This window comes from Pelecanus crispus, chromosome 1 (genome assembly GCF_030463565.1).
Source record: "Pelecanus crispus isolate bPelCri1 chromosome 1, bPelCri1.pri, whole genome shotgun sequence".
Lineage (NCBI taxonomy): Eukaryota > Metazoa > Chordata > Aves > Pelecaniformes > Pelecanidae > Pelecanus > Pelecanus crispus.
Window position 1 is genome coordinate 181,947,340 of NC_134643.1, and position 25,834 is coordinate 181,973,173.

Consider the following 25,834-nt stretch of genomic DNA (forward strand, 5'->3'; position numbering starts at 1 on the left):
TCATATTATGAAAACTCTACATCAAAGGAATAGCTGTAATTCTAGCTTTCTGCTCTGAAGTTAACATATTTGCTCAGGTGTAACTGACAGTAAAATGTTGTGCAGTTATTATTTTCCTGAATATGGTGCGTACAACTGCATCTCATTTTTTTTATTTCTTGATGATGTCACAAATTTACTTTTACGTGACCAAATTGCACTCTTATCTTATAACATCATATAACCATAAAAATAAACTGTACATTATCTATGAAATGAGGCCAAGGTAGGTATTTGTGAAAGGAGACAAATGGAAAATGTATTTTTAGGTGAATGTCACACAGCCTGTAACTGAGTTGCTGAGCTTTCACTTGTGTTGGACAGTTTCATTATTCATTAAATTGAATTTAAAAAAATCTTTTCCTGTGTTAATCTTTTTGGTGAAATAATGAAGGATTAGTATAAAATGTAATACATATATTCCATGGGATTCATTGTCACTGTAAAAAAATTTTTTCACTTATTAGTTTATATAAATTCAGTATTTTCTGATTCATTATTAAGCATGTACTCTGATTTTCAGCATGTAGAATCCCATCTTATTTCCAGTACTTACCAGTTCGTACTGAAGTTTTTATTTATCAGAACATAAATATGGGAAGGGTGCGTAAAGTGGGCACAAATCGCGCTTACAGTGCAAAGTGCGGTTATCATTTCTCTGCCATTGCCAAGAAAAACCTGTGCAATAAAATTAAGACAGTGAATGAAGCAGTTGACATGATTGAGGCTAAAACCTCTTTTTCAGATTGCTACTGTTATCTGCAAAGAAGAAACCGTGTGTGATTTCAAAGGTTCCCTTGGCTTCTCCTTTATATATTTCTGTGGGAAAATGTTTAGCAAAGAATAGACCTTTTTTTTTTTTTTTTCTTCCCAGAATTTACTGCTATATGTATTTATGCTCTGTTGTGATAATAGCAGAACTACAAATGCTAGACCAATAAGACCAGTGTGTTAGAGAAAATTATAAAAACTTACAATTATCAGGCCGCATTGCTCATGGTCTACTTAAGAGCATAAGCATGATTACATAACCATAAAATAACAAGGCAGGCTTTGTGAGGGGGAAAAAAAAATTAAAAATCCTTATCTAGAGCAGAATACAAAGTGTTTCAGAGAAGTCTTGGGAAACTTACTGTTTTCCTGTGTCATAGTACTTGCTCTGCTGATCGCTTTGTGATCTCAGAGGAGGTAGTAATGCTTTTGTTTTTTAAAAATTATCAATAATATGAGACAGATAGTGTTTACATATGGCAAAGGTCTTTTTGCTTTTAATGATAACGGCAGTAACATAGAGGTCTTGCAAAAGTACCTTTATCTATAGATGTCTGTCCTTTATACAGTCTCACAACACTCATATGTTGGAGATAAATACCACAGCTGATTTCAGGAGACTGAATTATACAAAAATGGAATCACAGATTTATAGCAATTCCAAGTCTAAAGCAGCAGGATTTGATTTGGACAGTGTTATGAGGAGGTTTCCTCACTGTCAGGATGCTAAGATTACCAACTTTTAGCACACTGATTATACATATTTTCCAGTGGACATAAATAGCCTAGATGTGAATAGTCCACTTCAGAAAAATGAGCCAACACAGCTGATACTGATGCTTTGTTTGGTAATTGTTGCTGAGATACAAATTGTTTCAGCAAACAGAAGATAACAGCAAGATTGGGGGACTGAAAGAAGATGAGTAGTACACAAAATGAAAAAAAAAAAGTCGTGGTTTGAGTTGTTAGTAGAAGCTCAGGCTTTCTTTTGCGTTTTTGCCACGGGATATTGCTTGTGTACATAATAGTACCTGAAACCATTCCTGAGCCAGGGCTGGGATTCACTTGCCTAAAGACAGGCTTGAAGTGTTCCCTGGGATGACATAAAATGTTCATTAAGTGTTCAAAAAACGGGTAGATGTGGCACTTGGGGACATGGTTTAGTCTAGTCTACCCTTGATTGGTTTAGAGTAGACTTGGTATTGTAGGTTAATGGTTGGACTGGATGATCTTAAAGGTCTTTTCCAACCTAAACGATTCTATGATTCTATGAAAATATCCAAGTTTTCTACATGAAAGGAAGGGGAAGACCTGAGGGCCTGGCAGATAGCTTAATTTCTAAAATCCACCTATAATTAAGAAAGGTTTGGTTTAGTTGCCTAGACGTAGGTATGTGCTACTATTTTAGATACCCTTGAGTATCCTGCCTGATCTACATCTCCGGATAGCCATGGGATCTCCTGCAGATGCACCCTGTAAGAGCTGTCTCAAATTATTTTGGCCATCTGAGGTGTTGTGTGTTCAGGCAATTGAGTCGAGTTTGGACTGTAGTCCCTGGAACCAGGAGATTCAGATTCAGCTGACCAAAGATAGGTCTGTCGAGGGAGCTCAACAGTTCGCCAGAGCCTGTTGGCTAGAACCCTGTAAACTATCATAGGAACTAAACTGCTCAGCTCACATTGTAGGAACCTAAATTTAGGCAAGCTGATGCCTAATGGGGACAGAATGAGAAAGGAAAAGGACTAAGCAAATAAGAGATGTGATTGTAAAAATGAATCTGGTATGTTTAGATCAGAGTTTGTTTGCAAGGCTGACATTGTACAGTCTAGTTTTCTGCTTCATTTTCTTTTTCTTGGCTGCATTACCTTCCAGTCCAGGATTGTTTTCATTTATTATTACCATCCTTAGCTACCTAATTGTGCTACTAATGAATACAAATAATCCAGGCATCAGGCTTTTACAGACCCACTTCAGTGTACAAATAATGGTTTGTTGTGTAACTGCTGATTATGGGAGAAGGTAACTCACATTATGGAAAATATGTTCTGAAATGTTGGTGATGGGGAAAACACTGAATTCTGTAGTCTGCCTTTTAAATTATGAAAATGTATTGTCATTTTTGTTCCATCAGGTTGTCCATGATGACTAATGTGAGACAATCTGAGCCCAGTTTTTAAGCACATGTACTTATATTTGGAACCTCAATTTCAAAATTTTGAGTGCTCGTATTAGCACTATAGCACATGAAATACGTAGTTGGCTACCAAATTGCCTATTCAAGTGCACATGTATGGGGTTTGAGCACTCAACATTAAGCATCTGCATTTCAAAATCGGATCCCTTGTGCTTGAAAGCCTTGAAAATGCTACTCTATGGTCAGCGTAGTGCAGCATCAATTGACATGCAGTTTGAATGCAATGTAGAGCTTCCAATTGCTGCTTCAGAAAGTGTTATGCTGAATCTGGAACACTTTGCATAATTTAATTAATTATGCCACTAAAACCTGATTTTCTCTCAATTTAAAGCAAACAGCTTTTATGAGGGTGAACTGCAGCACCCAGGGATATCAGGTGTCCAAGCTTTTAATCCTATTACAAAGACTTGACAACCACTGATGGAAACTGGAAAAACATAAGCCTCCAGCAGGGCAACAAGTGAAGAGGAAGAAGGCAACAGATTTTTAATACTCTTTGAGACCACTGTACGCATTAAATCAAAATCAAATGTAAAAAGTGACAGAACTGGTAGCTTGCACTTAGTTGTGCAGACGGTGAGTACTGTCTAAGGAATAACACTTATTTCGCTTTGACGTTAATGAAAATAACTGTTTCCTCTAAGAGGAAAATTGTTCCGCTTAACTAACATAAGAAAAACACAGCAAATGGCCAAGATTATTTGTATCTGTGTCTGTCCACTTAAAGTGTTCAGGAGTGCAACAGCCTGTAGTTTGAAAGTGGTTTCTAATGTTACGGATTGGATTCTGTCTATGAATCATTTTCCTTGTAAAGAAATCTTGACAGACGATGCCAGGCTACAAGTATTAAAGAATCTGTCACTGACTAAACGCTAGCCTCAATACTTAGCTTTCTGAAGCTTGTCTTCTCTCTTCCAATTTATTATTGGGTTTGATATCACCCTAAAACAATAGACACTATAATTCTGAGGCAGAAAGGAATACTGATTTAGAAAAGCTCTAATTTCTGAGCCACATAGGCAGAGCCATAACTGGCAATCTATGACTGACCGTGCAAAACTCTGTGACCAGGTCAGGAAGGTTCACAGCAGAATTGACTCCCATCTCCATATTGAATATCAGCATGTAACATGAAATTAACTGTACTGTAGAAGATCTTGCTAATAAATAGGGAAAATATCTTATTACTGGGAATTCACCAGCTCTGTGAAATGCAAAAATCTGCCTTGCTTATATACTAACAAATAGTCATATCATTACTAATATATATTTATGTATTATGTGTATTCCTCTATACATATGACTTAAGGATGTCATCGTGTTTTGATGAGAAAGTAGAAAAAATACGCTTAAAGGATTTGTAAAATGGTGACCTTTGTTAAGCATAGTGTAACTTTACATGTAAATTAGAGACTTTTGCTCCAAGTCTGAAATACTTTTTACAAACATAGCCTTTTCTATCTCTGCTTTTTATAAAGAACAGAAAATAAATGTCCAGAAAAAGAATTTTCGGTGAATGGCGAAGACAGGACAGTTTGTAGCTACAAAACCAAGACATTCTGGCCCAGATTAGTTTTACTTAAGCCATCTAAGTCTAAGCCATTTGTAAAATCTTCTTCTGTGGTTACTGTACAGACGAAGGCATGCCCAGAGGCCATTCGTTCCACTTCTCTCTTGTGGTCTTTCTCTCTTCATTTCATTTGGGCATTACCTGATCACCAGGCAGTGCTGACTTCATCTGTATCGCCGTGCAATCACACTTGTGCTGAACTAGCCAGCATAGAGGCTGGCTTCACGTTAGCCCCAGCAGGACAGACAGTACCACATCCAGCATGAAACTAGAGCAAGAGGGTCAAGCGGTTATGTGCTCTACTGCAAGATCTGCCGGAACAAAGTTCTCTCTTCAACTGTTCATAACAGGTGCAAAAATTAAGATTGGGCTTGTTCCTGCTTAGGATTTAACATTGTGTAGCCGGATTTTTGGTGGTTGTTTTTTAATAAAGCCCTAAGAATCATAAAACCAACTTTATTATTTATAGACACGTGCCCTAAGATGGGATGAATGACCATTTGGAACTACCTCTTTTCCTCTATTGAATCTGCATCAACACCTACATTTTGGCTAAAATTAAATTAGATGAACTCACTTTTTGTGTTTAACTCTCATTTCCAGGGTGGTACTTTTTTAATGGAAGAATATTCAAAATAAGTTAAATGTATATGTCACAGTGGCAAAAAGCAGGAAAATGGAGAAAAGAAAAACAGAAGGAAGAAAAATATTTTTCCAGATAAGATTTAGCTTGTTCAATTAAGTATGTTTTTGAAAGTGGCTTCATGGTTTTTTGAGTCTCCGAGTTCTCAAAATACAAGAAAACTTATCAGAGGTGATGAGATTCAAATCATGTATTAACCAGCTCAACTATGTACACTGCATAAAGGTTATGACAATTTCTTGTAAAATAATAAAAGTATCTCATATAATTGATTCTTTTCATTGTTTCATAAAATTGCTTTGTTTGATTGCGGGAGAGTTTGGACTGAATTTTCATTACCTACTTCTGAACAATTTACACTGGGATTGAGACAGTATTGAGCTAATGAGTTAGAATTTATATTGAGCCTTAACTGTCTTCATGAAGTGACTAGGGAAAGAAAATCATGGCAATAATGGAGTATTTTTCATTATAAACTATGTTGTACAGCTTTTACAATCAGGTTTTTAATAGATCTAGAGAAATTAAATTGGAATTCTACCAACTTTTGTGCTTTTGTCATCCCATGAAAACGATGTTAAAAAATGTCAAGACTAATGTGCTAATCTAGTTTCTACTGAAGTAAGGAGGACGTGGTATTAGTCCTGTTCTTTTTTAGGCCCTGTTGTTCAGTAGGTAGTAAGATGTACATAGAAAAACATTCAGAAATATGCACTTCACTGTAATCCCTAATGCTAAATAGAAATTGAGTATAGATTAAATAGGTCTTGGCTGATGTTATCCTAAAGACCTTATCAAGAGAAATTTCCATGAAAATAGTAGAAACTTTCAAAGTCAGGAGGGTGAAATTGTGCACAATATGAAAAAGGAAATAATCATATATTGCTGATGTGTATATTAATACTGCTGAGAATGCATGCATATATACATATTTATTAATATATTCAAGCATTGTTTATTGATTGTATATGGTAAATAAACTCATACGATGAGTGTATAGATTACTTTGTATGTGTAAACATACATATACTCAATCTCAGCATTATACGTAAATATGCACCATGAATAGTGTAAGTCACCAGATTGGAAGATTTTAAACTTTTGATTATATCTAAATGTACAAATCAATAATGTCATATGAATTTTTAGTATTGCCCTTCAATTGTATCCTTCTTTTTAATTTTGTGGGTATTTTTTATGAGGAGGTCTGCAATAGTGAAAAAGGGTATTTCTCAAATATATGAATTGCTGCTCATCTCAACACTTACTTGTCCACATTCTTTCTTGCTGTTAGTCTCTTCCACTACCAGAAGACTGCAGGAGTCAATTAATAATCCCTTACATCTTAATTAATAATATGAAATAAAAATTGAATATACAAAATAGAATTGTCAGCCAAGCACATATACATGCATGTTGGTGCCCTCAATAAATTAAATTTTTAGTTATTCCCAATAATGATTGTTTATTCACAAACACAAGAAGAAATAGGAATGTAGTTTAAATTTTAATTGGCATAACAGGCAATATTCTTTTTTTAGATATTTTGCAGGCAAAAATATTCTCTCATGTATAAAACAAATGCCATATATAGTTTTACTTGCTACGAATGGCAAAAGTATGTGTAAAATATAAATCAAACACAAACTTCATGTGAATGAGCACAACTATAGTACTTTTAGGTTTGTGTGCTAACTCCTAACTTTAAATTAAAGTTATTCTTACGTATCTTTTTCAGAGGGTGGAAAAAAAACCTCAGAAGTCCTTCCTCCAACCCTCATATTAAAAAAAAAAAAAAAACAACCAACCAACCAAAAAAACCCCACCATATACAAAAAAGGTTAGATTGCTGGCCTTGCTTGCAAATTCAGACATTAAAAATTTGGAGTCTTCCTTCATCCAAATAATATATATTCATTCCCCACAGGCAGCAGTGATGGTTCTTGGGATAAAGAAAAACTTCAGTCTCCCCCCACCCAAGGATCACAGGCCTCTGTTAACCACCCCAACTTGCCTGGACAGCATAATGTTCCAGTTAGCCATCCTCTCAACCCTCTTCAACAGAACCACCTTCTGCCAAATGGTACGGGTTGACATCTTTCAGCACTAACATCAGCAGTTTTCCAACTCCTGTCTTTATTTTGTGTTTATATAAATAGGCTATGAAAAATCAAAGATGTGGGGAATATTGGAATACTTCCTTTAAAATATTAAGCAGAGGAAGCGGAGACAATAAAGAACAAATACTTATGCAATAAAAATGATACGTAAAATAACTGCTAACCTGTGCATCAGTGGCATAATAATGCATTGCTAAGACACCTTACAGCAGATATTAAAAAAGATAATAAACAGCCATTGCTTAGCAATGATCTCATACATTACACTGATATGAACAAACTAAGAGGTCTAATAGCCTCTCCTTGTGGCTGGAAATCCTTCATGGTTGCTAGTGATTTACCCATGCATATCCCGGAAGAGAACTGACATATAGCTGCTTTGTCCTGCAATGTGAACCATTCACCCATCACTTGAATATTATCCATCAGGAGAAAAAAAAGACAATGTTTTAAAAAGATGCATAAACCTTTTTCCCTTTTGTTTCCCCCCCCCCCAGGATTGGAACTTCCTTTTATGATGATGCCCCACCCATTAATTCCTGTGAGCCTACCTCCAGCATCTGTCACGATGGCGATGAGCCAGATGAATCACCTTAGCACCATCGCCAACATGGCAGCAGCAGCACAAGTGCAGAGTCCTCCATCCAGAGTTGAGACATCTGTTATTAAGGTAACTATATTAAAAAAAAAAAAAAATCTAGCACACTCACAATCGTCATAAATATTGTAAAGGTGGGTAGGTGTCAGATGTTACTTTATGGTGTCTCATAAAATCAATATGTACGAGAAACCCGACTGTTGTAGCTCTGGGAACACAATAGGCTGCTGGTGGCCAGTGTTATCTTCTCAGTTCTCCTCCCCCTCTTCTAAATCAGTATTAAAACAGTGCTCAAGTTGAAGCATTTTCATACAGAATACACAGCTTTCTGATTTTTCATATTTCATAGTCTGTAATCTAATGGCAAAGTTCTTCAATATATCAAGGAAGAAATTACTCCTTAAATTAGAATAGACTGTTCTTCCAACTTTTAAATCTAAGCATTTGAACTGAAACGTTGCAAATTATCTGAAGAAGGCTGAAAGGCTTGATACTTTACCTCTGCAGAACCTAAATTGCCAAATTCCAGAACAGAATGCAATAAAGTTGCAGAGAGCAGACCCCGTAATCTGCAGGCCAGAACTGTGCTATTGTAGAGATATCTCAAAAATGCCTGACATCTGAAATTGTCTACCCATTTTAGGTTTTGTTTGCTGCCTGTAACTAAACTAATGTGGTTATAGAGGTATTTAGCAGAGGCATGAAGTCTTCTTCTGGCTGAAGATGATCTGTTTTCATTTTAAAGGCATTTCTCCCTTACCATTAGATATTTATAATTTGATTTGACATTTATTCAGATATCTACATTTTACCTATTATCCTTTAGTTCTAATAAATGAGATACAGAAAGTACACAAGCTTTTGTGTTTTTATGTAACATTCATATGTTACTAACAGACATGCGAAGGCATGTCTATTATTTGATATTTTAGGCCTATGTTGGAAATCTGTCCATTAGTGCAATTCCTTTGACAAAAAAAAGGTAAACGTAAAATCTCTTGGACCTTCAAATCAAGAGTTGCAAAAGTTTTGAAGTTCATGGTGATTTAAGCAGAGTGAAGAGGTCTGACTTTATAGAGACATTCAACATGCTTATGCTCCTGTCCTCTTATAATGTAACAAGCCCAGAATCGTAACCATTCCGTTAAAAGTCAACAAATCTATGTTGCTATTGACCTGGAAAAATACGATCTTGTGACCTGATTTAGGTACCTGCTCTTTCAAGTGTAGGATCTCCTTTGGAGGTCTTCAGTGGCATCCTTTTCTCACCTTTGATGACATGGGGAGTTAAGACATTGGTTTGAGAATAATTGTTTCTTTAGGTGCTGTGTCAGCAAGGCGAGATTCCACCCCTAATGTCCATCTTGCTCATATCTTGAGAATATAAACACTCTGCTGCTAACTATCTGTTCGATTACATGGTGATTTCTGCACCTTTGTTTTTCTATTTTCACTTGAGGAGTATTTAGTAAGAGTTACATGATACTAAAGTTCTCTGGAACATATGTGGTGCTCTATTTCATTCTAAATTTATTTTATTAACTGGAACAGTGTCCGCTGGTACTACAGAGGTATCTAAAAAATGAAGATTGGGATGGAGCACATGCTAAATGACACCTGACAACTATGAATTACTATGGCAACAAAACTTTGTTTTCACTATTTTTCCTGCTATTTTCCCTTCTTTTATTTTCTGTGAGCTGTTTGATTTCATATGTAAGAGTACAAAATTTTGACCTTCATGAGCACTGGTAACCTTCTGTTCCTAAACTTTGACAAGCTGACTTCTAGCTTGTAAAGTTGATTTATAAGCTGGTTCTAGCTATTAATGTTGCCGAAGTTACTGTGGCCTACATTTAAATATGTCTATGGGAGCATACCCCAATGTAACCCCTGATCTTTGTCTTCAGTTACCAAAATCAGGTACATCTGAAGTACAGCATAGCTCCTAGGCTATGTAAAAAAGGTTCCCTTTTGTGGAAATCGGGTCCCGGTGTGTTCACAGATCTCACCCCATTATAGGAACATTGCTGGACCCAGCAAGCACTTAAATGAGAAGTACTTCTGGCTCATCTGATCTAAACCTGTCTAGTAGATTTAAAAGTATTGGACTCTGAAAGGGAGACTGTGTCATCATGTAACTATGTATATTATTTTAACCATACGCAATGCCATACCAGAAAATGTTCCTTATCCCAGAGTTCCTTAACTTCTTAACGAGTTCATTCTTATAGCTCATCTAGTTGGAAAGATAGTTTCGTTATAATCTAGGTGAAGATTTTGAAAGTACCTAGCAGTTTTGGTTCTCCGTTTGAAACATTTTGGCAGCACTTTGTAACTCGAAAATCATAACTTTTTTTCAAAATCTTGCTTATTTAAGCATTTGTTTGTATTAATAATCTACACTATTTATCTCTCTCATTTCTGAAAATTCAGCTATCCCTTATTAATGCTAATAAAAACTTCATCATAGCTGCCAACTTTTATGCAGCTCCTGGCATAACATCTTGTGCAAGTTTTTTAACAAACCAGGTTTCATGTTCCCATGTGGTTTGCACATAGCCATAAATTACAAAGATGTGGATTTACAATGAAGTGTTTTTAAATGGCCAAATTAACCTACGTTCTGTTTAGAAAAGTGTGCTCACTCAAGGGCAAAACATACATTTTTTTTTAAAGTTTGCACAATTAAGTTAGAGTTTTGGGACATTTAGGTGGAACCTGATGGAGACACTACCTAAGTGCTGCCATGACTTCTTCAGTCAAGGCCTGTGACATATTGCCTACAATATATTTGTACTACAGGTAAATACATAAACACAAGTGTTAATCTGCCATCCAAAACTCACTTCTAAATGTAAGATCTTGCCGCACATAGTTATTATAATAATATTGTAAGGGCTAAAGAACTTACTCTTGCAGGACTTTCTTACTCTTTCCTTCAGCCCCTTTGTGGTACAGCGTATATCTAGATTTGTGTCCTCTGTTTTTGTCTATGGCAGATGAATATGGTCATGTGGATAGAGATAGCACGGCCAAGTAATTATGTTCCTATTTTTTAATACTGAACAGGATTGAAACATAAACCCCAGCAACATAAAAGCATGAGGTCATTGTTAGGGGGATTTTCTTCCGATGAGCATGAACATAATGTCACCGGCAATTTACCTGTTCCACACTAGGCGTAGTCAGAGGCTGTGATTTTAGTGTCCATTGAATTGTATGCACTGAGTTGTTGAGCAGGAAACTATCTATCTAATCAGCATACCTTTTTGAACCTTGCATTGGCAATGTAAAGTTTATGAATAATAACTTACACTACAATCAAAATAAATATTTTAGAGAATAGACGTAAATGAGAAGGTCAAACCGCCTTTTTGTTTATTTTTACAGGAATGGATAAATAGTGCAGTTGCTCTCTTTCACAAAACTGTTATTAGAATCATATCTTCCTTTTTTTTACTGCTACATGTTTAGACTTTTGGGGTTTGTTTTCATTATCTTCTGGCTCATTTTTTAACCCTAATTTGACTTAAATATTTTTCCTCAGTGACAATATTTCCACAAGTTGATTTGAAAAGTTTGTGAATCTCTCATCTTGGAGTTCATAGTTGTAACCTGAAATGACAGCATAGATTTGAAATTAGAGTACAAGATGTTTACAAGTTTAAACTCTGCTTGAAAGTTAGAAGACCTATGAGAAATTTCTACTCTGAAAGGTAAATCAATAGTAAGGTTATCCACTTAAGTAACAAAGAACAAAATTAAGTCTTGGAAAACCTGAGTCTTCAGCTTATAAACAACCTGGTTCATTGGATAGAAGAATTGCCTTTGTGAACAGTGCCACAGCAGATGACTTGCTGACCTTTCCTTCCAATTCACCGAGTTCACAGTTAGTGCTGTTATCTTTAAACTCACAAAGCTTCAAATGCCTTTCTATTACTGGGCAATATTTCATTTCTTCATGATAAGAAGTTGGAATAAAGCTGAGATCATGTACTAACCAAACATTTTATCCTGCTATGTTCAGGAGATGAGACAAAGACAAAATTACATGGGAAGCCTTACAAAGCAACACCTTAGATTTGGCAGTGAACTCTGAGCTCTAAAATCTTCAGAATTATATTTCAGAAGAGTGTTGTGCCCTTTCAAACATGAGACGAACATTAGATGTCTTTTTGTAATGGAATGTTTAGATATATGAGTTGGATGAATAAGAGGAGAGCAACAACAAGCAGGGACAGCAGATTGTGACAGCAATGAATTGCAGTGAGTGTGACAGCTGTGACCTGGGGATGCTTTAGACATGAGGTGGCTTTCATCACCTGCCCATCGTTTCACAGGCTCTGCTTGTTAGCAGTTTCACGACATCAATTATTTTCACTCAGCAGAAAGATATATGAAAATATAAAGGACATACCTCATATTAATAGCAACTTGAAATAATTCTACATTGTAAAAGTTAGAACAGAGCAGCATGCCAGCATCAAAAACTGCACTTTATCCATATGCTGTTACTAATACTTATAGAAAGAATTAAGAATAAAGCAGAAGAAACCAGTATCTCTAGCTGAAAAAGTGACCAGTAGCACAGTAGTTTTCCACTGCATATTAAACACGAGGCTAAATTTTGCTAATTCCCTAAATATATCACAGCACTGGTTGCATTATACTTGTTTATTACTTGTTTGTATTTATATGTCTCTTCCTGTTATACAGAAGCAGAAATTTACTATTAATTGATTTAACCAAGGTAGCTGCTGACAGGTTTTTTTTTTTAAATAATTCAGTTTATAGGCCTATTCTGACATGAAATTTTATTTTAACCTTCATTCACTTTTTCATTTTTCATTGGCAATATGTGGGTATTCATATTGATGTAATTTAGTGTTGCTATATTTTTGGCCTGTAATTGTTGCCAAAAAGTCCAAAGAGAAGAAATACGACACTGCCGTACAAAAAGGATGGAATAGAGTCCATATAAATGTTGCATGTCAGAGTGGTGGTGAGCAAGTTCAGAGAGTGGACCTGAAAGGAAACAGACTCTAAGAGAAAACTCAGCAAGTTCACTTCACGGAGGGGGTGGGCAGCAAAGGGACTGCAGAAGCTTCAGCTTAAGTTGTCTGTAACTGCTGTGTGAGCAGCCTTGAGTTTAGTGCAGACTTTTAATACCAAAAGATACTGGCCATCATAAGATGTTTCAGTGTAGAAGAGTTTACTGATAACTTGTTTTCCAGTTACAGAAATGATGACTTTTTTACAGGATTAGATAAAGTGTTCCTCAAAATTGGCTGGCGCACCGTCCTATAGAGACAAGGGCCGTAGGAAGCACCTTGAAAGTACAGTTAGACATCCTGGATAGAAAACCCTTCCATTTTGCTGCTATTTCCAATGAAGCAGAATTTTCCTGTACTATAAACTTGAGAAAAGTGCCAGATTTGTCAGTGTATCAGATGTTACTGTAAAATCTTTAGATGTGACTGCCTTCATGCATTGAATAAAACTACATCCAAAGCCTATGTTAAAGGACCATCACTGAATTTCAGAAGACAGAAGACTTAACAGTAGGAAATACCAGAATGCCTCTACAACCTTAGTGTGACAGCATTCCATCCATATAGTACAGTGCAATTTTAATTTCACCATCACATACTGTATTTTTCTGCAGAACCTCTGCCTCATTCAGTGAATGGTTAGTTACTCCCTATTTGAATTTTTTTAAATCAGTGTCCAGCCCAGTCTTATTTAACTTATGTTTTCTGAAACCGGTGTTGAATGCAAAAGTTTTCTGTGGGCACTTCTGTGCCTTACAGGAAAAGTATTATGCAAACAGTGGCAGATGCATATTTGCACCATTCCTATGACCTGGGTATGCTATACCCATTTTACAGAAATGCAATGAGAACAAAATTAATTATATCCCAAATTGGCAGAAATGCCCTTTTTGGATGCCTACCCTGAAAAACGCCTGACTTTTCAGATAACCTATTATTTCTAGAGACATTTGTGCATGAAAAATAGAAATTTTGACATTACTTTAAAGTGATTTTCTTGAATGCATAGAAAAATATACTATACACAAGTGCATGAAGAATGAAGCAACTTCCATTTCCTCATCTGATACATGAAGTAAAATCAAGTTTTCTTCTTTTATATAAGGAGCAATTTAATTTAATATAAGATATTTAAATAGGAAAAAGTAATTACAGTAAATATTCTAGAATAAAAATAAGATTATCAGCTCCTAAAACATCTACTTTTACATATTGGGGAAGCAAACATGAAAATGATGATATACCTATAAAATTTGAATTATATTATAAACCAAATTTATATTTCATTTTCTTTTTATCATGACTGAAGAAAATATGTTATCTTAAAAGTATTTCTACGAACTTGCTCATAATAGAGAACATCTCCAGGTTAGAATAATTTTTAAATTATTATTATTTATGTTAATATAAATATGTATATGCCCACTTCTGTTCTTCCTTTAGCATGCAAAGATCTTAGGTCAAAGTGTCTCTGAACTCCTTTATTATGGCTTAATGATCTTTATATTAGAGGACACTCTGTCCCACCTCATTAATTAGTTCTATCTATATGATTAAAATTATTTATTTTAACTTTTAGTAAGTTTTTTTAAATAATGAGATTAGAGGATAGTAATTGTATATCTGATAGGTTGTAACTCAGAATAATGCCTTTTTTTAATAATATGGGATCCTATTATTTGTTTTAACATGCATGTTTCTGAGGTGCAGTTTGAAGCTAATAGCAGCCATATGCTTATATGAATTAATTTGTGTCATATAAAACAGATATCTACAGATAATGCGTGACACAGAGAAGGTAGTACAAATTTTTCAGTTCAGCAATTTGCATATTCACATGTGTAACAGGGAACTGCGTACGTGGTGCAAGATTAATTTGTTGCAAAATGGCCAGGTACAAGGGATGGGATTCATTTTGCTGTCTTCTAGGGAATAATTCATTGGACCTATTTTAGGTAGCTACTTTAGAGTGAGGTGAGTTGTACCTTGGAAACATAAATGTATGGGTAAAAAAGAGCCTAGGGTGACTAGCTCAGATGTAGACGTTTCTACTATAGACATTTAGTGAGATGAATTCTTGGTGTTTGGCTGGATGTATGGTTTGGATTGACTTTGAGGGGTGAATTCCTAGTGGTGCTTTTTAAGCTTGAGTGGTTGCTTTTCAAGTAAGACTAGATTTAAGAGGCGAGAAAAAAAAAGAAAAAAAGCAGAAAAAGTCTGTCTAACTTGCCAATAAGAAATTACTAATTCAATTTGAAGAGTTTTTTGCATGTCTGTATATTTGCATGTTGCATGGGGGTTTTTGTATACCTTAGAAGGATATTTTGTTTGTTAGACCAAATATTCATTTAGAAGACAAAATATAATTTAAAAATTCAGTTGAAAGGATACACACAATAAAAGAAAGCAGCTCCAAAATAGTCATCAGGACATTTTTATGAGAATCCACGAAATCCAGAATGCTGTGCTATGGGGCTCCATGGTACTTCCAGGAATGATCCTGCTTCATCATGATTCCAAACTTGTCAACACCTTGGAAGCTACTGTAGTTTTGCCATTACAGCCAGGCTCTTTCTTGGTATTGATAGGCATCTACTTTTGTTTATTTGTTTGTTTGCTTGCTTGTTTTTAATCTCTGTAATGGCCCAATCTGATGAAACTCACTTCCTGGCTAGGTCACGGTATTTTATGTACTGCCCATGATTTCAAAGGATTTGGTTCTCTGTTGTTGTTGAAGTACTGTTAAAAGATTACTTAGGAGTCTCCTGTTAGGACTTCCTGTCAGTTAACTGCTGCTGATATTCCCAATAATCCTATAGTAAACAGGGCAATAAAAATCAAGCAAATCCATAGTCTTTTTGTCTGTTGACCTCTTTCTACATTTTATGCTATCAGTTATCAGTATTCTTGTGATGGGAACAGCAAAGTAGAATCAATGAAAGATTGCAGAGGTAAAAGTAAAACGGAAATCAAATTAACTTAAATTGGTCCAAAAGATAAATAAGTTCAAGATATTCACAAAGAGAGCAAAAAAATCTTATGCAAAAATTCTTATGCAAATATGCAAGAAATAGATCCACTATTTAAAATAATAGTGCAATTAATGACAGCACAAAACATTTGAACTCCTGAATTTTGATTTTGATTAGAAGTGTGTCTGTAAGAACAAGGTGAGAAAGATGATGTGCATCAGTGGGAAGTTAGCAAGATCTTTAGCAAGCTAGTGATAATATGCAAATAAGGTAATAGAAATGAAAATTTAAAGCATTCAGTCAGTTTGATAACACATTTTATAGTAGTGATTGAGGAAGTTAGGAAATAATTATTAGCCCAATTCATCTTGTAATTCTTGGGACTAAATGTTAATTTGGATTCTCATAGCGTTTTACCCTAAACCTGAAGGAAAAATGAAACTGTAAAAACAAAATATCCTGTTTTCAAGGAATACAAAATATACCCAAGTAATTAATTTCTTTCACTCATTCAAATAATACAATGTCAAATACGTATGCCATTTGACAAGAAAGCCACTCCTGGAATACTTCTGACACAAGTACAAAATAGGTCAGTAAGGAACTGAAGAGTAAGAAGTCTGTGGTTTGGTCATTGTGAAATAGATTATTATAGTTTTACCACAAAAAGGCATGGAAGCCAGGTGCCTTCCCAAGAAGGTGGGAATATTATAAACTATTCCTGATTAAAAACTTTTTTTTTTTTTAAATTAACAGTGTATGAAACAGTGTGTGTCATATATTCTTTCCTCAGTATGAAGTTACCCAAACTATTGAAAAAGAGGATGCTGAAAATAAGTTATTTTGTGCTCTGCACTTCAATGACTTAAAGCACAAATGTCCTTAAAAGAGTTTGTTCAACACTGAAGAGCATCAAGACAGCTGAACAGTTTTAAAAGCGATATACCTCTACAGCTATACTTCGTTACATGTCTAGAGCTCAGTCCATGACTAAAATTAAAGGATGATTAAGCCCAAGAGATGAGTCTTATGGAGGAGCAAACTAGAACAAAGGAAAAAGCTGAGACTGAAAATAGCTGTAGGAGAGAAATACGCAGGAGATAAAGGCTGTGCATATGAAACTGGTTGGTTATGGAAGTAGGCATATTCAAACTTTGTCAGAAAGATTCTGGAATTTTGTCGCTAAGTAACAGGAATGGCAAAGATTAAAGAATGTTTGTGGAAAGACTGAGGTGGTGAGAGCCTAGAAGATATCAATTCCTTGCCTGTCTTCTTAGGAGCAGAAGGATTAGTCCTACACATATTACATGAAATGTCTTCTCTTTGATAGTGATATAGGGACCAACAGCTGAACTCCATCAACTTTATGTTTTGGTATGTTTTTGAGGAAGACTTTTAGTAATGAGGCACTTTTCAAACAATGAAAACATGCTGCTGGAGCAAAAAGAAAAGAGGAAAAAAAAAGATATTAATATTGAATACCTACCTTTGTGAAGAAACCTTAAGAAGAAAAAGATATATGATATAGGGAATAAAGTATTTATGGTCTTCTGCATTCCATTACCGATATATTAAGATAAACCTTAATAGGAAGTTACTTAAAAGGGACTTCTGGAATGAGGTCTTACAGTATGCTCTTTGCATCTATGCAAAGAGCTGTTTGAAAATGTAGAAAAATGTTGATAAGTATATCAAGACACTTCTGTTTTACTTAGAGAGACTGAGACAGTGTTATGTTGTGGGTGATATGTGGTATTCTGCAACAAAATTGGAGTGGTTTCTAATTCTAGACACAACTTCAATCTCTGAAGTTAAAACCTCTGACAGTTAAAATCTTTTAACCTGTTCTTTACAAGATAAAAAAAAAAAATGCCCAGTGTCACAGGAACAATTCTGTTATTTATGAAATAGACTTGATATTGAGGGCGTGTAACTTGCAATGTCAGTGGAGTAAGAGTATGGGAAAGGCCATTGCAGCTCCCTAAATTGAAGGTTTCATATATGGTAGGAGTATTTTTGGAGGAGTTAAATGTCAGATTCTTAAATGCTTTGGAATCATGATTTGGATCAGATAGTAAAGAGCACCAAAATAAGGAATGCTTCAAATTTGGCCCTTAAAACTGTGTTGTCCATTGCTTAGTATAGCCTCAGGTTCTGATGCCTAATTGAGAGTCTTACGAATTTTGAAAAGTTGGTCGACCATATGTTAAAAACCTACATATGCCCTAAATCATTCAGACTACTTTTTACTCATGAACACCTGTAGAAACAAAGAGGGAAGCAAAAAATGCAGAAAAAAGGTAGCTAGTGAGGGTTATGTTTTACAAGCGATAAATAATTCTGTATTTCTTGTTTTCTAGTGAATATTGTCAATAGCGTTTTGGGAGCTATTCATGTAATCAGCCAGTAAGTGCAAGGATAGTGTTTCTGGCATCCTGCTGCTACTCCAGAAGGCAGCAGATCTTTTGTCGGTCCTGTCTGTCAACCTGGTGTGGACATCCCAAAACTCTTTGTATTGTATCAGAAATAGTGTGGCCATCAGGAGCAGGGAAGTGATTGTGCCCCCATATTCGGCACTGGTGAGGCCGCACCTGGAATACTGTGTCCAGTTTTGGGCCCGTCACTACAAGAAGGACATTGAGGTGCTGGAGCGTGTCCAGAGAAGGGCAACGAAGCTGGTGAAGGGTCTGGAGCACAGGCCTTATGAGGAGCGGCTGAGGGAACTGGGGTTGTTTAGCCTGTAGAAGAGGAGGCTGAGGGGAGACCTTATGGCTCTCTACAACTACCTGAAAGGAGGTTGTAGTGAGGTGGGTGCTGGGCTCTTCTCCCAAGTAACAAGTGATAGGATGAGAGGAAATGGGCTCAAGTTGTGTCGGGGGAAGTTTAGATTGGATATTAGGAAAAATTTCTTTACGGAAAGGGTGGTCAAGCATTGGAACAGGCTGCCCAGAGGGGTGGTGGAGTCACCATCCCTGGAAGTGTTCAAAAAACATGTACACATGGCGCTTTGGGACATGGTTTAGTGGACATGGTGGTGCTGGGTTGATGGTTGGACTGACGATCTTCGAGGTCCTTTCCAAACTTAGTGATTTCTAATTTTTACTTTAATTCAAAAATAATGCAGCCACCAAGCCAGGCAACATGAAATTATTGCTCTACCCTTAATTGTTTTAGTGGTGGACTTGTTAGTGTTAGGTTAATGGTTGGACTGGATGATCTGAAAGGTCTTTTCCAACCTAAACGATTCTATGATTCTTCAGTGGCTCAAATGGCTTAAATGTGAGCAGCTGAATTGAGCTGTAGGTATTTGGGTTTGGCGGAGGATCCATTGACTTTATTGTCTATATCTCAGTTGACTGAAATGGGAGACAACTTACCTTCAAGGTGGGCCCCTTCGTGTAGCATCCTTGATACATGTTTCTCTGAAGTTCATCTCTAGCTCATGTCAAAACTGCATTTAGATACTTACATTGAAATGTGTTGATTTCAAGCTGAACCATGCAGTTTCCTCCTCATACTTAATTTTAGCAAAGTCACTCAGATTTTATGTATGTATGTATTTATTTATTTATTTACTGGGAGACAATGAGCCTAATTACAGTACAAGCCAACACCAGATTCTCTAGAGATATTTTTAATTAAGTGGAATTAAGTTTGTCCTGTGGGCAGACAAGTTTTAGGAAAAATACTGGACAGTGGACAGTGTCCTAGGTGATTTCTGGTGCCAGGATTATAACGCAGTAAATTCTGTTTCTTTGCTGTGTCATGTAAACTTACTTGTACAAAAGTGGCATTTTGCAGAAGTTACAAAATAGCTCTGATCATCTGAGTTATTTACTGAACACATTTTTGCACATTTCCTTTTGTGAAAAATTTTAAAGTGAAGTCTAAATGTAAAGTTAATATTTTATCACAGACAAAATCCATCTTTTCTACACAAAATCTCTGGTAAGGAAGACAGCTTATATTGATATTCCAGCACCATTAGTTTATCGCTATGACTTCTAGAGCTACAGAGTATTTCAATTTATTATTAGTAGCATTTCCATTTATTATTGCAGCTAGTTTTGATAAAGACAAAAAATTGCTATAGACTATATTATTGATTGTGGAATTATGAAGCAAGGATATCAAAAATGATTTAAGTAATTTATTTTCTATTTCTGCATAGTTCAATCCGATGTTTTGTTGGGGTTAAAGGCTATTTTACAAATGAATTGATAAAGCCAGTATATATAGTTTTCTCATAGAGTTTGTCTGCTATGTCATATGATATGTGAATAAAACTCATTATCTGTTTTGTTTGTGCAGTAATTATATTTTGTTGTCCTGTGCATTCCTTTTGCTCTCTCCATCTCATAATACGTGCTGTAAAAGCACACATAAATAAATAGGATAAACAAATTAAGCTGTTTAAATAAATTAATTTACTCTGCAGCTCTGTATTCAAATCTTATGTGCTCACTGGATTTCATTTTAATGAAACCCTTCTAAGAACAATACATTGTATGCCAAACAGTGAAATTATATATTAAATGAATGATTAAATATACCGTGTTCCAATTTATACCAAATCTGTACACGGTGCATACTTAAATCCTCCTAAATCTAAAGAAATAAATCTTCTACATTCTGAAAACATCTGCATTGTAATCCTCCTCTTGAGTACCCGGTTCATGGACATATAAACACAATCAAAGTCATAATAAGCCTAGAGCTATGATGCAGTTAAGCTATCCTCATCAATGTTTTTGACTTAAAAACCTGAGACTATTCAAGTGGAATCCATTTAAATGACTTGAAACATTGCTCTGAAAGGTCTTCTCCCACTCCATCAATAGGCCCATTGAATCCCTTTGCAATCAGAATCTCAAGTTTAGCAAATATTTAGTATGAAGCTTACCTGGAACAAATCTATTGATTACTGTAGATGGTCACGTTGCTAAGTTTCATAGGAATGCATTCAGAGAAATAAATACTCATGTAGCTACTGTGCATGAAAAATAATGACTGCTGCAAAAGCAATTTGCTGTGTGAGGAATGTGATGCTCTTTTCAGGAAAACTTCTAGGCATTTGCAGCAGTAAGTTTTCATATGTGTTATTAAACACATACTAATTGTATTATTTCATTACCGAAAGCTTTTAGTGAGTTGAGTACATACAGTTGTTTGTTTGTTTATTGTTTTTTGTTTGGGTTGGTTGTTCTTCTCATTAGGAGTCAGGATTTCAATTATCAAAAGGAAAAAAAAAACAATGAAAAAAATCCTAGTTTAACATTTTCAGTCCCTGCAATAGATTTCCCTTATAGGAACTGTTTGGTTTTATCACTATTCGACCAAAACAACCTAACTCACACATATTTTAGAAATGACATAGAGTCTTGGGAGCTATTAGCAATAAAAAGGAAACTGCAGGGAAAGATAGAGAATTTTCTAGAAAGGACTATTCTGCACTCAACTCCCTTTGTTTATTGTTTCTGTCAAAGTTCTGTGTAAATATCAGATATATCTATCTACTACATACTGAGAGTTCTCACACAGCAGAAGTGCAGTTCAAACCATCACAGTCCTCATGCTCTAATTTTCAAAATCAAGGAACATCTTGAAATACATCATAGCTCCTCCTGGCTACCAGGACAGGGTTTCCCCTGGATAAAATAACCATGACTGGGCGTTTTCCCCCATTTTGAAGTAGTGATATGGCCACACTCTTCCAAAAAGTGTGGTTCATTCCAAGTTTGTGCTCCATGTTATAAACAGACGTTTGGACTTTAATCAGCCATGTTACTGGTATAGGTTCAGTAGGGAGATTATATTTTCTTTATGATCCATAGCAGTTCCCTAAGATCTCATCCCTCTAAAAAGCCCCTTTGAAATTAAATTGTGGAGTAAAATTCAGCTTAAGCTAAAGCAACAGTGTCTAGTCTTTATTTATTTACATCTAGTCTTTATTTATTTACAAAAGTACATCGTTCCTCATCCCGTAAGGCTAAAGTCTATAAGCCAAAATTTGTATTTCCAATTCAACGGCATGCTGATAGAAGTGAGGGGGGAAAAAAAAAAACCCAAAAGCAAACCAAAAACCTTATTTTTATAAGTAGTCCAGAAGGCAGTTTAAAAGCCTGACAGGATGAGCAGCAGTCGCATTGCATACTAAAACATAAGGTCTAGTGGCCTAAAATTGCCAAGTTTCCCTTGAGAGTACTCTACAAATCCTGGACAGAGCATACAACAGAGGAAAGGACAGGCTGTAATTTAGGAGGGAAGGTACAGTTTAGGGAAGCGATGTTTGGAAACAGAGGTTTAGTTTAACACTGCCTTTTTTTTGCAATTGTTTTTTGTGGGGTTTAGGAACGTGTTCCAGACAGCCCTTCTCCTGCTCCTTCTCTTGAAGAGGGCCGAAGACCTGGCAGCCATCCGTCCTCTCATCGAAGCAGCAGTGTGTCCAGCTCTCCTGCGCGGACCGAGAGCTCTTCAGACAGAATCCGTAGGTCACATTCTTCTCCTTGTCACCACTTTAAATTTGATTAGGTGCAGCTGGTTTTTCTAATCAAAATGCCCCTGTCTTAAACAGATCTCGTCTGTATCATGTTCGGAAGTTCAGCTGCAATAACTATCTCCCAACATTATGTTCCCCAGTTTACAGTATCATAATATCTGATGCTACATTAACGGGTACTGATATAAACTGCCATCATGTCATATTAAACATAAAGATATGAGCTATGAAATACAGAATTGCAGCCGGGAAGCAATTTGCTAGATTAGTTTTAGAACTGAACATATAGTGTAAACATTTTTTAAAGAAATTGAGTTTTATTTAATCTGGTTACTCTGGTTTGATTTCTAAATTGAATCTGACTTCATAAGCAACATTGTACATGGTAGAGTTGCTCGGTAAAGAGAAGAATTAGGTTAAATCAATTAAAAAACGTGCATACTTTATAAATGTTTTAAATATAGAAATTTGGAATGGTGAGAAATACGATACAGAGAGTATTATCACCTCATCGCTCACAAGGGGCGGAGTGAAATTGAACCATGGTGTCTCAGAGTGATACCATTTTTAAGAAGGCTCCATGTATGGGATGTAAATTACGTGTCAAAGACCCTGAATTCTATGATATTCCAGTGCAACAGCCTGGAAATTAAGGTTTTAAACAGATAGTATTTTATGGCTATTTACTTAAATTCGTATTACACTTGTCCATCCCTTTCATTATTGCTCTGTTGCAGGTTTTTGTGCTTTTAAGGCGTCTTTCCACAGTGGAATTTGTCAGTAGGTAAAACTGGAGGATTTGGCATGCAGATAGAAGGCCATGAAATAGCTATATGATATACATAGTCGTGTTGATTAGAGGCAGCACATGTGTCTTTTAGGCTGCTTCCTTTCAGGCTCTCCGCAGACTCAGGAAGCTGACTCTTCATTGACCTTCAGATGAATGATCTTTCATTACTATGTGATGAAAAATGACTTGCCAAAGAAAAGAAATGAGGCCTGAGCATGACAAGCTGAAAATTCTGCTTTCTTATCACTTGGACGATTCACAGTGCAGATTAAACTGGCATCCCATATACTGTGACCTAGCTATTTCCCCAGGCTCTACTCAGGAGCCTTTTGTTATATTTTCTCTCCCCTGTCCAGCTGAGGAGGGGGAGTGATAGAGTGGCTTTGGTGGGCACTGGGTCCAGCCAGCGTCAACTCACCACAGAGTTCATAAGTAAAGTTCTGGGAAAAACCGCCACAACCCTGGATTTTTAATTTTTTTTTAATTGATTGAATAGTATATATTTTTACAACCATTGAAGACCTTTTCTATTGTTCTCTAAATAAAAAAATTTAAATTAAATTAAATTAAATTGAGAGATACTTACTGTTTTTGCTAAGGAATGACACTTCTTTTTTAAGGAAATGGTACTATTCAGCTTACTCTGCTTACTTAACCAGCAGAGAGGAGTGGGACTTTTGCACATTGTTTCTTCCAATGTGAACATAACAGAGGTACTTAAATGCTGGATCACTTCAATAACTTTTATTTGTTTATAAAATATCTTTTTTCTCTCCTATCTGATTACCATCACACCTAATTCTTAAGTACATCTGCTTTTGTGGTGCCAGCAAGAGTAAGATGACTACTACAGAAATATGGGTTACATATGAAAAAATGCTTTACTGAAAATGGCATAAGCCTCTTCCAAAATACAATTTTTCAGGATAAAAGCATAGGGATATAAACTACCTTATGTGGGTTTCTGAGGTGTGTTTGAGACTCTTGAAGGTCTGTTTGAGAAGAGTTGGAAAGAGCTTTTCAAGCTATCTGATGAGCAAATAAGCAATTCTACTGTTGCACAGTATATTTTGAAAAACAGTGTTTATCACCTGGAAGGCCACAATGCTTAATTTAAGGAAGTTAGAGACTGCGTATTGGGAATGCTAAAAAAAAAGAACCCTAAAAAAAAAAATCAGTAAGTATCTCACGTAGAACCTTCTATGCTTTTCTGGTTTGCTTCATTTTTTCAGTTCTTGTTAAATAAACAAGAAGATGATTGCAATTATCCAACTTTGTCCAAAGATACTGAACTCGTCTTTTTAAAATGAATTGTTTTAAACCAGGAGTAACAGGAAGAAACTCTTCTGCTGTGTGGATACTGATAGCACTAATTAAGTAACTTTAGAATTCTTGTATAATTAAGAGGAAAACTATATAAAACAAGTACAAAAGTGTATTGTTAATATGACAGCTGATTTTCTTTCTGCCTGTGCTTGTGTCTAGCAGCTGTCCATCAGAACGGGCTATCTATGAACCAGATGCTGATGGGTTTGTCACCTAATGTCCTGCCTGGACCCAAAGAGGGTGATCTGGCTGGTCACGACGTGGGACATGAGACAAAAAGAATACACATTGAGAAAGGTAATATGAATATTATGATTCTACTGTTTCAGTGTAAAACAAGTATTGCTTCAACAGCTAAATAGTATAATAATTGGGATTTTTATTTTATTTAATTAGGATTTTTTGTTTGTTTGTTTCACAAATTAAATTATAACAGGGTGATAGCTTTCTTGATTCTTCTACTTTGTGGTCCTTGAGATTAATGAACAATATTTATATGTAGGAGGAATTTCATAAATATTACAAAGAAGGATGAGTGAAAAACAGTTTTACATTACTATTGTGTCTCTGACCCTTCTACACCACTGTTTAGGTATTAAGTTTCTGTCTCCATCCAGTTGACTTTAATGACCTACTTCCCAAAGGGACTGAGCGCCGTGAAAATTAGTCCATGTGTGCAAAAAGGAAAAAGGCTAATACCAAGCCATTAAATTAGGGAATTGCATAAAATGAGACTGGTACACATTATATAATGGGATTTAAATTTAATTGAGTATATGACCAAAGTGTTTGATCTAGGTGAATAGTCCACATACGCTTATGCTGATTATGACACCATTTCATCTCTGTTGGTATTCAAAGTTAAGTTCCTGTTCAGGGCTGTTACAGGGGATTTTGGAGGGGCGGGGGGGTGGAATTTGAAAAGGTGCATTTCATGTTATATTTACTTAATATATGTGAATTTTAATTATAGACTAGAAACATTTTGGTTAAAGAGAGGTTAGAAATATGACATATCCTTTGAAAAAATATTCTTTGGGCTTATCAGAAAAATCAGTTCTTTGAGTACAATGGGAAGAAAAGTAAAAAGTATAATTGCCAGACATTGAAACAGAGCCGGAGAAACTGCTTCAGTAATGAAGACTTCAGAATAACACATTTTGTGCCATATTTTAATAGCTATAAGATGATACCTTCTCTGTCTTGTGTTTCAACACTGAGATATGAAAAAGAATTAAAATCTGGACAATTCTATTCT

The 25,834-nt window shown here is 35.7% G+C and overlaps 1 protein-coding gene across 1 annotated transcript in view; it reads left to right on the forward strand.

Moving 5' to 3' along the window:
* DACH1 (dachshund family transcription factor 1) overlaps positions 1 to 25,834 on the forward strand; it is a 338,069-nt gene that overhangs the window by 242,566 nt on the left and 69,669 nt on the right. Inside the window, exons 4-6 of the mRNA XM_075716535.1 lie at positions 7,835 to 8,007; positions 22,313 to 22,448; positions 24,739 to 24,873. Coding sequence (XP_075572650.1) covers positions 7,835 to 8,007; positions 22,313 to 22,448; positions 24,739 to 24,873 — 444 coding nt within the window. The remainder of the gene's footprint in view (positions 1 to 7,834; positions 8,008 to 22,312; positions 22,449 to 24,738; positions 24,874 to 25,834) is intronic.